The sequence below is a fragment of the Plasmodium berghei genome (genome assembly GCF_900002375.2).
Source record: "Plasmodium berghei ANKA genome assembly, chromosome: 6".
NCBI lineage: Eukaryota > Apicomplexa > Aconoidasida > Haemosporida > Plasmodiidae > Plasmodium > Plasmodium berghei.
The window spans coordinates 159,322-171,348 of NC_036164.2; the positions used below are offsets into that span (position 1 = coordinate 159,322).

The following is a 12,027-nucleotide window of genomic DNA, read 5'->3' on the forward strand; positions in this document are numbered from 1 at the left end:
GGCAACGCCTAGTGATTTATGCATTTTAAAACTTATTTACATTTTTATTTTTCCAAAATTAATATAAATATCACTAGCTTACACAAATACATAAATCCAAAAATAATTTAATTTATATTTTCTATTATTATACTATTTTAGTTTGGTAAAAAATAAAGTAACAATGGTATTATTAAATAATTCTAAATTCATTGAAGAATTAACAAAACTATGCAACAAAAATGAAGAACATAATAGAGCTTCTATATGGATTACTATAAAGAAAGGTATTTCACTTTTATATACAAACATATAAAGACTATAACTTCATATCTCTATAAATATATATATATATACAAGTGGCCATTTTGATTATTCTTAATTATATAAATCTTATTTTATTTATCTTCTTTTTTAATGTGCAGTTAAAAGAAGTGATATTAAAATGCGCATTCCAAAAAATGAAATTAGTGACAAAAGAAATAAAAAAAATCATAAAGATGAAAATAAAAATAACAAAAATTATTTTTGTATAATCAGAGCAACAGATGGCAAAAAAATTAAATTATCTACACATGTTTCGGATGATATAATTAATTTTTCTCAAGAAATAAATAATATAATAAAAAAATAAGACATTTATATGGTCAGAACATTTAGGCCTTGTTTTAAAGAAAATGTACAAATTAATTTTTATTATATAAAAATTGTAAATATATTAATTATGTTTTAATAATTACTATTTTTTCAAATTACTAATAATATCAGTCTATATATATATTCACTCTATATACATTAATATTTAATTGCGTTATTTTTGAATTCAACAAAAAAAATAATCAAAATGAATCATCAAAAATTAACATACATAAATTAGTAAAAAATATAAAAAAAAAAAACAAGACACGAATTTTACATATATAACCAAAATATTTGGGAAAAAATAACATCAACCATTTGTTAAGCAATATTTTTTATTATGTATTTTGCTTACAATTCGTTTCGTGAAATTTATAAAATTTATTATAACGTAGTCATCTATTTTTTTTACTTTTATTTTTACTTTTTTTTCACTTTTATTTTTTATATTCCCACTTTTAATTATCTTCGCTAAAACACTCCCCTCTGTTATCACAATCTCTAACAAGTATATCACTCACAGTTTTAGAAATTCGTTTTGATTTTCGAATATATTCATATAATTTATATGTCAAAATTTTTGTCACTTTTTCTTTTTGTAATTTCGTTAAATTAATATCATCTAAAATATTCAACAAATTCAAAGTAAGATTATCTTTGTTTTCAATTGCATTTTTATAAACCTCAGGAAGGTATAAACAAGCATAATTACCTTCATTATTTTGTAATGTTTCACATTCTAAATTAGGAACCTCAATTATATAAAATTTGGATGGACATAATATATAATACACATAATCTGTAAATGTTTCTGAAAAATTTGAATTTACAAAATTCTTATCAGAACTATTAAGTCGATTTATTTCATCTTGAAATCCTATTTTATTATTTCCTTGATGCATGTAATGCATGTTATTGAAGCTACTATTTATTCCTCGCTCTCTTAAATAATAATCAATATCAAATTGCTTATTATCATCAATTTGATTCGAAAATGATATATTATTATTCCAAGTGTTATTCCCAGGATTGTTAAACCCTTTCGTAAACTGACTTGTTAAGCTTAATGAATGAGATAAATTGGTTTTACATTTCAAAGGAAATGCAAAAAGCTCAAATGTTTTTTCATTAAAAAATATTTTAGATTTTTCTAAAAATATTTTTTGCTTACTATTTAAAACGTTATAAGGTGCCAATTGAATATTTCGCGTATCTCCATAAATTATTATATTCGTTTCTGTATATACATATACATCAGTATCCATTACATTTTCTATTTTCAAACTTCTTGTAACTAAATGTATCTCTAAATTTCGAGAATTAAACAATGTAGTTATCATTTCAGCTGATAAGCAAATAATATACATGTCCACACAAAAATTAATTTTTAAATATTCTACTGTTGTTAATATATATATATTACATTCTTTACAATTTAATATATTTATTATACTTTTATTATTTTTTATATATATTGTTTTACCTTGCATATTTTTAATTTCATATATATCATTGTTTGGCATTTCAAATATACTATTTGGTGAATTACTATGTTTAAAATTGTTATTTCCTTTTATTGATAATCCAGAAAAATAACTATAAGATTTATTCAAATTATTTGAAATATTTTCTACAACATTTTCTTTTGGTATATCATTACTACTAATACTACTATCTATACTTTCATTTAATTCATCATATATATGTAAATTTTTTAATAACCAATTTAATATTATTTTTGTCTTATATAAAATTTTATGTTCATTCTTTAGCATATATTTTTCATACACATTTTGTTCATCATTTGTTTCTATAATAAAGTCTAATAAAAAAAAATTATAATTTCGAAAATATAAAGGAATTTCAGTTAATGATGTACTATTTTGAATATCTGTGCATGATAAAAATGCAATCAAATAAGTTTCTAAAAGTTTCCTATAATTTTTTCCGCTACTAATAAATAAATCAGACAAATTTGATTTATAAATTATTGTTTTCAAATTACAAAATGAATTATTATTTCCTGATGTGGACAATCCACAAATATTTTGTGATCCATTATTATTATGATGTTTTCCATTATTGCTATCTCTTGAGTTTCCAATAAAATGAGGCCAACAATCTTCATTTAAATTTTTATCATATTTTTTTTTTATATTATCTATCTTAAGAAATTGTAAAATTATAAAAAATATCACAAATTCTATACATATAGATTCATTTAACCAATTTTCATTCCATACTTTTAGAATTTCTTTTTCAAATGTTTCAGAATATTTTCCTGTATCTGTTTCTCTATTTATTTGTTCCCTTTTGTCATTTTCTTTATTATTATTTTTGTATTTTTCATTATTTTTTTTATCTAATTTTCTATGAATATTTTCATGAAAACACTTGGAATTTTCTACATTTATTTCCGTCTTACTTTTCCCCCCACTTAATTCTCGTATATTTAATGTTTCATATGTACAATTAAAAATTGTTTTTTGTTTTTTTAAATTATTTTTTTTTCTTATACTTTGTAAAGTTATACTTAATAATATCCATAAAGATTTACAAATATTACAACTAAAAAGCAAATATACAACATTATCTTGATTTTTTATTAATTCATTATATTCTAACCAATCTTCAAGACTTATATAAATTTCATCTTTTTTATTTCTTTCATAATTATTATTTTCGTGTTTTTTTTTAAAATATGCATATAAATTTTTTAAATAATTCATCAAACAATTTTCATCAATTTTATTACTTGTATAAATAATTGCATGATCAAATATTTCTTTTCTTATAAATAAACATTTTTCATCATTCTTAAATTCTTCATTATTTGTCTTTTCAAGTTTTACTAACTCCTTATATTTATCTAAGCACATTTCGCTTTTCTTTTCCATAATTTTTTTTTCGCGTTTCACTTTTTTTCACATATATTCAAATTTCTCAAAATACATAACTTATTATACTTATTCTATTTTTCGTTGTTACTTATTTATGTAAACATGTGTTCATATAACTGCTTTCTTTGTGACACCATCATAATTGCATTTTAATCACCATTTTATTTAATTATATTTTATTATAACTCTAACAATATTTTTTTTTTTATCACACAATTAATAAGACTTAAGATATGCTATAAATTTTTTTTTTATAAAAAGATTTTTGCCACATATCTCTTTTCTTTTTTACTTTTATTTTATTCTTATACTTTTATTTTTTTTTTTAAATAAATCAAAAAAAAAATTAAAAGTATATCCTAATGTATATGATCATACTATTTTTTTTTTGTTTTAATTACATATAAAACATTTCTTAAGATCTATTGTTCTTCGTATTTTATAATAATCATATTTATACATAATTTTTTTCTCGTTTCATTCTTTCCATAAATATATAGTAAATGTGCGCATATACTAATCAATTAAAGTAATATTTATTATTATTTTTTCTTTTCAATGTTACGAAAGTTTATATATTCGCATAAATAATATACATTGCATATTTTTATAATACCCAATCTTCTAATACTATTAATCTTATGGTAGAGCATTTTTTTAAATTATATTAAAAAATAATTAACACATAAATAGTATAAAATATGCACAAATAATATGCATATTATTTATATCATTTTGTTTTAATTAATTCCACTATACACATTTAAACAAATAAGAAAAATCAATCACTCTTAAAATAACCTATACATATACGCAAACATATTTATATATTTATTTCCTCCATTAATTAGGAAAAAAGTACCATGCTGGTTTTTAATAAATTTGGAAAAAAAAAATTATCGATTTCATGCGTTACATTTTTATTTTTTATTTATTATATTTCATATATTTATTTTATTACACTTTTTTGATTTATGTTTTTCTTGAAATTTTTATATGCAATCCTTATGTCTGGTTTTTGTATTTACAATTACTCAATTTAATTTTTTTTGTTTCCATCATCACGTTATTATTTTATTATCAACCCAAGCAATATATACTTTGTTACAATATACAAAAAACTATATGTACATGCATATATTATTTGTTATGCCCCAATCATATGCGGGCATTCAAATAACTTTATTTCCTTAAATACTTATCCATATAATTGCATGCATACATCCATCCATATATATATATATATATGTGTGTACAGAAGCCTAGAGCAAGCTTCATAAAATGAATAATAGCTGTATGCATACATACGAGGAATCATATACATGTTATGTAAAATTAAAAGATGAAAAATTGAAGGAAATGACAAGTGTTAGCACTGTAATTTTTTGGTATTTTTGTTTTTTTGTGTATGTTTGGTACATAAACATTGTGTGTGTATATCCACTTAAGTTTGATGGCAGCCATTTTGTTATATATTACTTTATACAAGGATGTGGCAGTTTATTACTTGGGCTATTTTCGGATATATATGGGAAAAGAAAATGTTTGAACATTTCTTTTTTATTTTTAATTGCTTCATTTTCAACAATATTGCTAACAATAAGCTCCTCTGATTTTTTATTTATCAATAACATCAAAGATTTTAATAATCGAAAATACGATCTTTATTCAAATCAAAATGTATTTGCCCAAGATGATTCAGCAAACAACTTAATGTCTTTTTTTAATCTAAAAGAAGGGAATAATTTTTTTGATCAAGGCAACCAAAATGATAATTTTAATGGGAATATATATAAAGTACTGAATAGTCATAATACTAATATACAAGATAACAATAATTATATGAGCAAATCAGAACATGAAAATATTTCTTATATGGCTAATCCTTATTCAAATGGTAACCATGATCAAAATTATTTAAATGAAAAACCAAAAAGTCCCAACAATGATAATAATAATATCGAAACAGTACATATTAGAGGAGACAATACTAAGGATGTAGAAAATTTAACTGCCGAACATAGCAATCAACATACTAATTCGATTAATAAAAATATAAAAATAAAAATAAAATTAAATAATAATTTTCAAAATTTGCATGAACAGTTAATAAAAAAGGTATTAAATGATATAAAAAAAAAAAATAGTGAACTTTTAAATAAAAAACACTTAAATAACATAATTCAACTATGTGTGAAAACAAATCTGAAAAAATATATTATGGACATGAAAAATTACAATATTGGGATGGCTAAAAATATCAGACGAAAAAAAAGCGTCATTACCAACAATAATAGTGATAATAATAATAATTATTTTCGTAATTATCCAAACAACGAAAATATCGATATATATATGAACAATAATTATGATCATATAGTAAATAAATGTGTGGATGGAATTATATCGATGTATAGTGATGGAAAAGATGCTAATTATGCTACTGGACAAAATGATGATCTATATTTTTCGCATAAAGAAAATAACCAAAATAATAAGTCAAATATTCAAATCCTTGAAACATTATTCGAAAGTTCTGATCAAAACGAAAACAAATATTCAGATATTTATAAAATATTATTTTATTTGTTAACATTTGCAAGCGGTTTTTTTGCCAAAGGGATAAGTAATATATTATGTATTATAATTACAGAAAATATAAAATCGAGTTATAGAACGAAGGGTGTGTGCTTAATATATATTATTGAGAATATATCATTAATTTTAATCCGATCGCTATTTGTTTTTAATACATATATTAATTTATATTTATTATATAAAATAAATATTTTTTTTTGTGCATTTTTAAATATAATAATTATTATTTTACTAAATAAATATTTCAGTAGCATAAATACTAATATACTAAAAATACAAAAAGACAATATCAACAACTTACAAAATCATGAAAATTGCATAGAAAGTAATCCGTTATCTAATGATGATGATAATGGCTCGAATAGTGATATAAACAATGAAAAAAAAAAAAAAAAAAAAAAAAATTTTTTTTCGTTTTTTAAAAGAAATAATATCGATTTAGATAATTCTGAAAATGCTAATTATGACACAATTCAAGTTTTCAAAATTGACAAAAATTATAATGATATTAAAAGAGAATTGTCTAACGATATCTTAAAATTAAAAGCTGCTGCAAACATAATCGAAAATGAAGAAACTATAAACCATGATCTTATTATACATAAAGATATAGAAAATAACCCAGATAAAATATTAGATAATACAAGCAGTATAAGTGATGATATAAGCAATATACCAAACGAACTAAGTAATAAACATAACATAACAAATGAAGCAATTAATACATTAAGTGATAATCCAAATATATTAGACAGCTCATCTAACAAAATAAATGAGACACATAATTCAAAACCATCACCAAAAAAAATTTTCAAAAAATTAACCACATTAACAAAAATAAATAATAAAAAAATAGAATTAAAAAAATCGAAAACTATCGGGGTAAGTTATAAAAATATACTAAATGGTAAAATGCTTACAACAATTAATAAAAATGAATTGTTAGACAAATTAAATAAAAATGACGAATTTCTACAATATATTGAAGAATTAAAACATAATAATATATTAAATATATATATAATGTGGGTAAAATATACATTTAATGCACATAAATACGTTGTTTGGGCTTTATGCTTATTATATTTTATGTTTAATTTTCTATATATTAGCTTCTTTGTAATATATAATATATTTATATACGATATTAAAAGTCAATTTCATTTTTATAAATTTAATAATTCTTTTCTAATATTAAACTTTGTTCTTTTAGTTTTTTATTTATTTTTATATTGTAATTTAAAAAATAAAATAATCAAAATATTAAATTTATTTGGATATATAATTATAACATTCATATCATTTGCTTTTATATTGTTTATTTATTCAACATCATATTTTGTAATATCACTTCATGATCATACATATATATTATATACAATTATATTTTATATGTTTTTGTCTATACCTAATGTTTCATTGTTTTTATTTTATACATTTTTTTCACACACATTATGTAAAGGATTATTACTTGGTATGTTTATTTTTTTTGGGCACCTTGGTTTTATTGCATATGCTATTATTAGAATTTTTATAATTCCAAAGTATTTGTCAACATTTAATTTAATATTTTCATGTATTATTTGTATTATTTCATTTATTATAATCATTTTATTTATTCCACAAGTTAGTTCATCAATCAATTATAATCGTATCGACGAAGCTTATTTTTATCACTTTTTGTTATATCTTTCTAACAAAAAAATTGTTTCTCCACATTACACAAATATGGCTGTATCATCCGATGAAAAGTAACTCTACTATTCATTTTTTTTTATTTAAGAACTTTTTTTTTCAATCAAAAACTCAAACACATATATGTATATACAAATATAGCATCGATCCCTTATTTCATTCTTTAATTTTATGAAATTGTTTTATTTTTATAACCTTTTCATACATACACATTATTATTTCTATATTTTACTCTTTTTTTCAACTGGTTATAATTTTTAATAAAAAATTGACACTTTTTTTTTTATTAATTTTTTTTTTTTATAACATCATAAATAGCTAATCAACATTTGGGCTAGCTAAAAAAAATGCAAATAATATTAAGACAGTTAAAAATAAGTTAATACAAATTTTGTAAAATTATTATATAACACAAAAATCAAATAAAGGGAATTAATTTCCCTCATTTTTTTTACAATATTGTAAAAACATACAAATTAATATACATACTTATTTATTTGTCTAAATCACAAATAATGTAATCAAATAATAAACAAAATGAATCTTAGCAAATACAATTTAATTATTGAAAAATTCTAATTGCTTATCCTGATTAACAAAAACTTTAAAAATTTTTCCTGAAGCTGATCTAAAAATTCTGTCAAAAATTGACAAAGTAAGTTCATTCAATGGTTTTAAATTAACAATTGAAATAAATATATATTTGGCTTGATGATTTATAGCCAAATTTTCTGCTTTACGCAAAAATAAAAAAAAGTTTTTTGTTACATACTTTATTTGTTCATTTACTTCCAAATTATCATAAGATATATTCAAATATTTTAAAAAATTATTTTCATATTCAAAAAATGAATTCCCTATATCTAAAAATATACATTTATTCAAATTTATATTTAATAATTTACTACTATATTTATTACTTTTTTCATCTTTATTTTTAATTATGTCAATTAAATATGTTGAAACAACTGGACTGTAGTGTGTAAGGAGTGTTCCAGGGCTAACTTCACTTTTCATTGATATATCATTGTTATCTATATTATTGGATAAATTTACATTATTATTTTTTTCTATAATTTTTGCATCATTATTATTAGGAAAATCATTTCCAACTATATCCATCTCCTTACTACCAATTGAATTATTGTACTCATTATCTGTTTTATTTTTTAGAATATTCAGTTTTTCAAATTCTATTTTTTTATAAATAGTTACTCTTATATTATTTAAAAGTGGGGTATTATTCAATACAACTTTTAAGTCATTTTTTGTATACTTTCCACGCCGATATATTTTTATCTCATAATTATATAAATTCTTATATTTCAAAATTTTTTCAGTTATTTTATTTTTCATATTTTCATCTAATTCATTTAATATGTTATTTGCTTTAATCATTTCAAATACTTCTTTTAATTTTTCAAAAACTTCAAAATTTGAAACATCATTTTTACAATTTAATGTGCATTTTAAATTGCTTATTTCGCTGTTGCATTCTTTTTCATATTCTTCATCTATTATTATTTCATCGTCACTGGCATATTCATCAAAATTCTCATTCCCATTTTCATTATGATTAGAACTATTTATATTTTTTTCTTTCTCTTTTTTATACTTTATTATTTTTATTACAGTAGACTCAATTCCTATATCACATTGCCCATCATCAAAAATTAAAATATTTTCATCTTTAAATTCTTCATAAACATGTAAAGAATTTGTTGGACTAATATGCTGGAATTTATTAGCAGATGGGGCAGCTATTGGTGTATCACATATTTTTATAATTTCTTTTGCAATTTTATTATTTGGTATTCTTACAGCACAAAATTGAGTATGTGCTGTTAAAATTAATGGAAGGTGCTCCTTTGCTTTTGCTATAATTGATAATGGGCCAGGAGAAAATTTCATATTTAATATATATATAATATATTTTTCATACATATTTATATGATATAATTGATCAAATGCTTGTGCTATATCATATACATGTGATATTATAGGATCACTAATTGGTCTATTTTTCATTTTAAATATATTTTTCAAAGAAATTTCACTTAATGAATTTCCTCCTAACCCATATACTGTTTCTGTTGGGAAGCCAATTAAATTATTTTTTTTTATATGCTCTTTCAGCATTTTCTTAACATTGTCATTTTTTATTAATTCTTTTCCTTCAATTATTGTTGCCATATTTATCACTTTCTTTTTCTAAAATAATACTAATAGACCTGTTTTTAAATATGCTTATTTTTTATTTTATTTTTTGGCTGAATATATGTAAGGGAAGCAACAAATCACAATTCGTTAGGTTTGTCTGCGTTTGTTGCTTCCTACAAAATGAGGAAAATATAATCAAAATTTATTTGACTGTTCATATATTTTTATCTTAAAAAATGAAATAATAATAATAATAATAATTTTATTTATTTTTAGCTATTCATCTTGTATTTTAGTGGCCTCTTTTGGCATTATCTCTATTTCTCTAAATTGGAAATTTATATTTATATATTTTTTACCTTTATTTCATACTCTTAAAAAAATTAATAATCTTCATATTTTTTCATTCAAAATTAAAAAATTATATATATTAACATTTTTTTTATAAATAATTAGCCATTATATATTTATCACGTTGATGTTATTTATTGCCACTTTTTTTTTTTTTTTTTTGGCTACCCATCATTTTTGTTTACATTCTCATAAGGAATATTATTCTGTTCTATTAACATGTAAAAATGTAAAATAAAAAATACTTCAAAAAAAATTGCTTAAAACCAAAACATTTAATTAATTTTGATTGTATTCACACTAATTCTACATAAATATATTACTAGTGATATATATATGCAATACCTTTTTTCATATCTACAAAAAATGCCGAATAAGAATATTCATAAATAAAAAATGAAAAATATAAAAATAACCCAAAATATAATGAAATATCCATAAATGTAATGAAATACGCGTAAATATAAATAACAATAATGATAATGCTATTATAAAATTTCACGATATACAAATATATATACACAAAATATATATTACCAAATTCTCATACTGCATACAATGCTTTTAAGCACTAATGAAAGTTTTTTTGTGAAATAAAAAAAAAAAAAAAAAAATACGAAATAGAAATATTACCTATAAATGGTATATACAATGAACGAAGAGAAAAATATCGATACAAAAAATTCTAAAGAAAAATCTTCGATCCCGTCTATTGGTGGAAGCTGGTATTATCCTTCACAAAATCAATTTTATAAAACAACTCGTAAAAAAGGTTAAATAATTGTGTGCAAACAAGTTTTAGTTATTCTTATAAAAATATAATGCAATCCTTATATACTAATTACATAAAAATATAACAAATATACATATTTGATTTATTTAGGCTATTCATATACTGATGAAGAATTGAATATCGCTCTAAAAATACATAATGCCGTAAATGAGGAAACATGGAAAAAAATTATGAAAAAGGAAGCATTTTTTTTTCATATATGTAAAGATCAAAAATTAATCAGATTTATCGGATTTCCCACTAAACTCTCTTTAAAAGCTTTTATGCTAACATTAATTGGTTATAACAAACCGTTTGATAGACATGATTGGTATATAGACCGATGTGGAAACACAATAAAGTATGCAAAATAAGCAAAATGAACAAAATAGTCAAAATCGAAAAATACGCCTAATTTTAGCTTTTCAGCTATAGTAATACAAACAATTCAACCCATTTTTATTTCACTCATTTTATTTTTATAACTATTTTATATTTTTTTAAGGTATATTATTGACTATTATGATGGAAAAAATGAAAATAATGCTCCTGTTTCGATTTTCATTGACGCAAGATCAGAATTGAGTTACAACAACACATTGGATTATTTTAAAGTTTTGTACCTAAAGTTTTGTAATTTTTTTAAACTCTCAACATGATCCCAGCACATACCAGCCATATATTTTCACAAAATACATAAACAATACATAAATAAATATACATGGACAAGCAATGTATTTACACTCCCCCCAGGGGATGGGCATCTTGGGAATGGTCCAATTGCCTATATCGTAAAATTTTTATTTTCGAAATTATATATTTTGTTTTATTATTCATTTTAATTTTTTAGTAAATGCTTTCTTATTTTTATATGTTCATTTTAATCATCAAATAGTTTTACAAATATTATATTTAAGATAAATAAAATTTGTT

The 12,027-nt window shown here is 21.0% G+C and overlaps 5 protein-coding genes across 5 annotated transcripts; 3 read left to right on the forward strand and 2 right to left on the reverse strand.

The window, feature by feature from the left end:
• Positions 1 to 163: 163 nt before the first annotated feature.
• On the forward strand, positions 164 to 613 carry PBANKA_0602200 (signal recognition particle subunit SRP14, putative; the record flags this gene model as incomplete). Its single annotated transcript, XM_034568543.1, has 2 exons — positions 164 to 266; positions 405 to 613. 2 exons carry the CDS (start codon positions 164 to 166, stop codon positions 611 to 613), a joined length of 312 nt encoding a protein of 103 aa, XP_034420522.1.
• Positions 614 to 1,076: 463 nt separating this feature from the next.
• Positions 1,077 to 3,515, reverse strand: PBANKA_0602300 (TBCC domain-containing protein, putative; the record flags this gene model as incomplete). Its single annotated transcript, XM_034568544.1, has 1 exon — positions 1,077 to 3,515. The coding sequence occupies one exon, from the start codon at positions 3,513 to 3,515 to the stop codon at positions 1,077 to 1,079; it is 2,439 nt and encodes an 812-aa protein (XP_034420523.1).
• Positions 3,516 to 4,799: 1,284 nt separating this feature from the next.
• Positions 4,800 to 7,871, forward strand: PBANKA_0602400 (major facilitator superfamily domain-containing protein, putative; the record flags this gene model as incomplete). The annotated part of the gene is made up of 1 exon (XM_034568545.1): positions 4,800 to 7,871. One exon carries the CDS (start codon positions 4,800 to 4,802, stop codon positions 7,869 to 7,871), a length of 3,072 nt encoding a protein of 1,023 aa, XP_034420524.1.
• Positions 7,872 to 8,369: 498 nt separating this feature from the next.
• PBANKA_0602500 (threonylcarbamoyl-AMP synthase, putative) lies at positions 8,370 to 10,004 on the reverse strand (the record flags this gene model as incomplete). The annotated part of the gene is made up of 1 exon (XM_034568546.1): positions 8,370 to 10,004. The coding sequence occupies one exon, from the start codon at positions 10,002 to 10,004 to the stop codon at positions 8,370 to 8,372; it is 1,635 nt and encodes a 544-aa protein (XP_034420525.1).
• Positions 10,005 to 10,973: 969 nt separating this feature from the next.
• On the forward strand, positions 10,974 to 11,753 carry PBANKA_0602600 (cytochrome c1 heme lyase; the record flags this gene model as incomplete). Its single annotated transcript, XM_034568547.1, has 3 exons — positions 10,974 to 11,094; positions 11,206 to 11,455; positions 11,600 to 11,753. The coding sequence occupies 3 exons, from the start codon at positions 10,974 to 10,976 to the stop codon at positions 11,751 to 11,753; spliced, it is 525 nt and encodes a 174-aa protein (XP_034420526.1).
• Between the last annotated feature and the right edge of the window lie 274 nt (positions 11,754 to 12,027).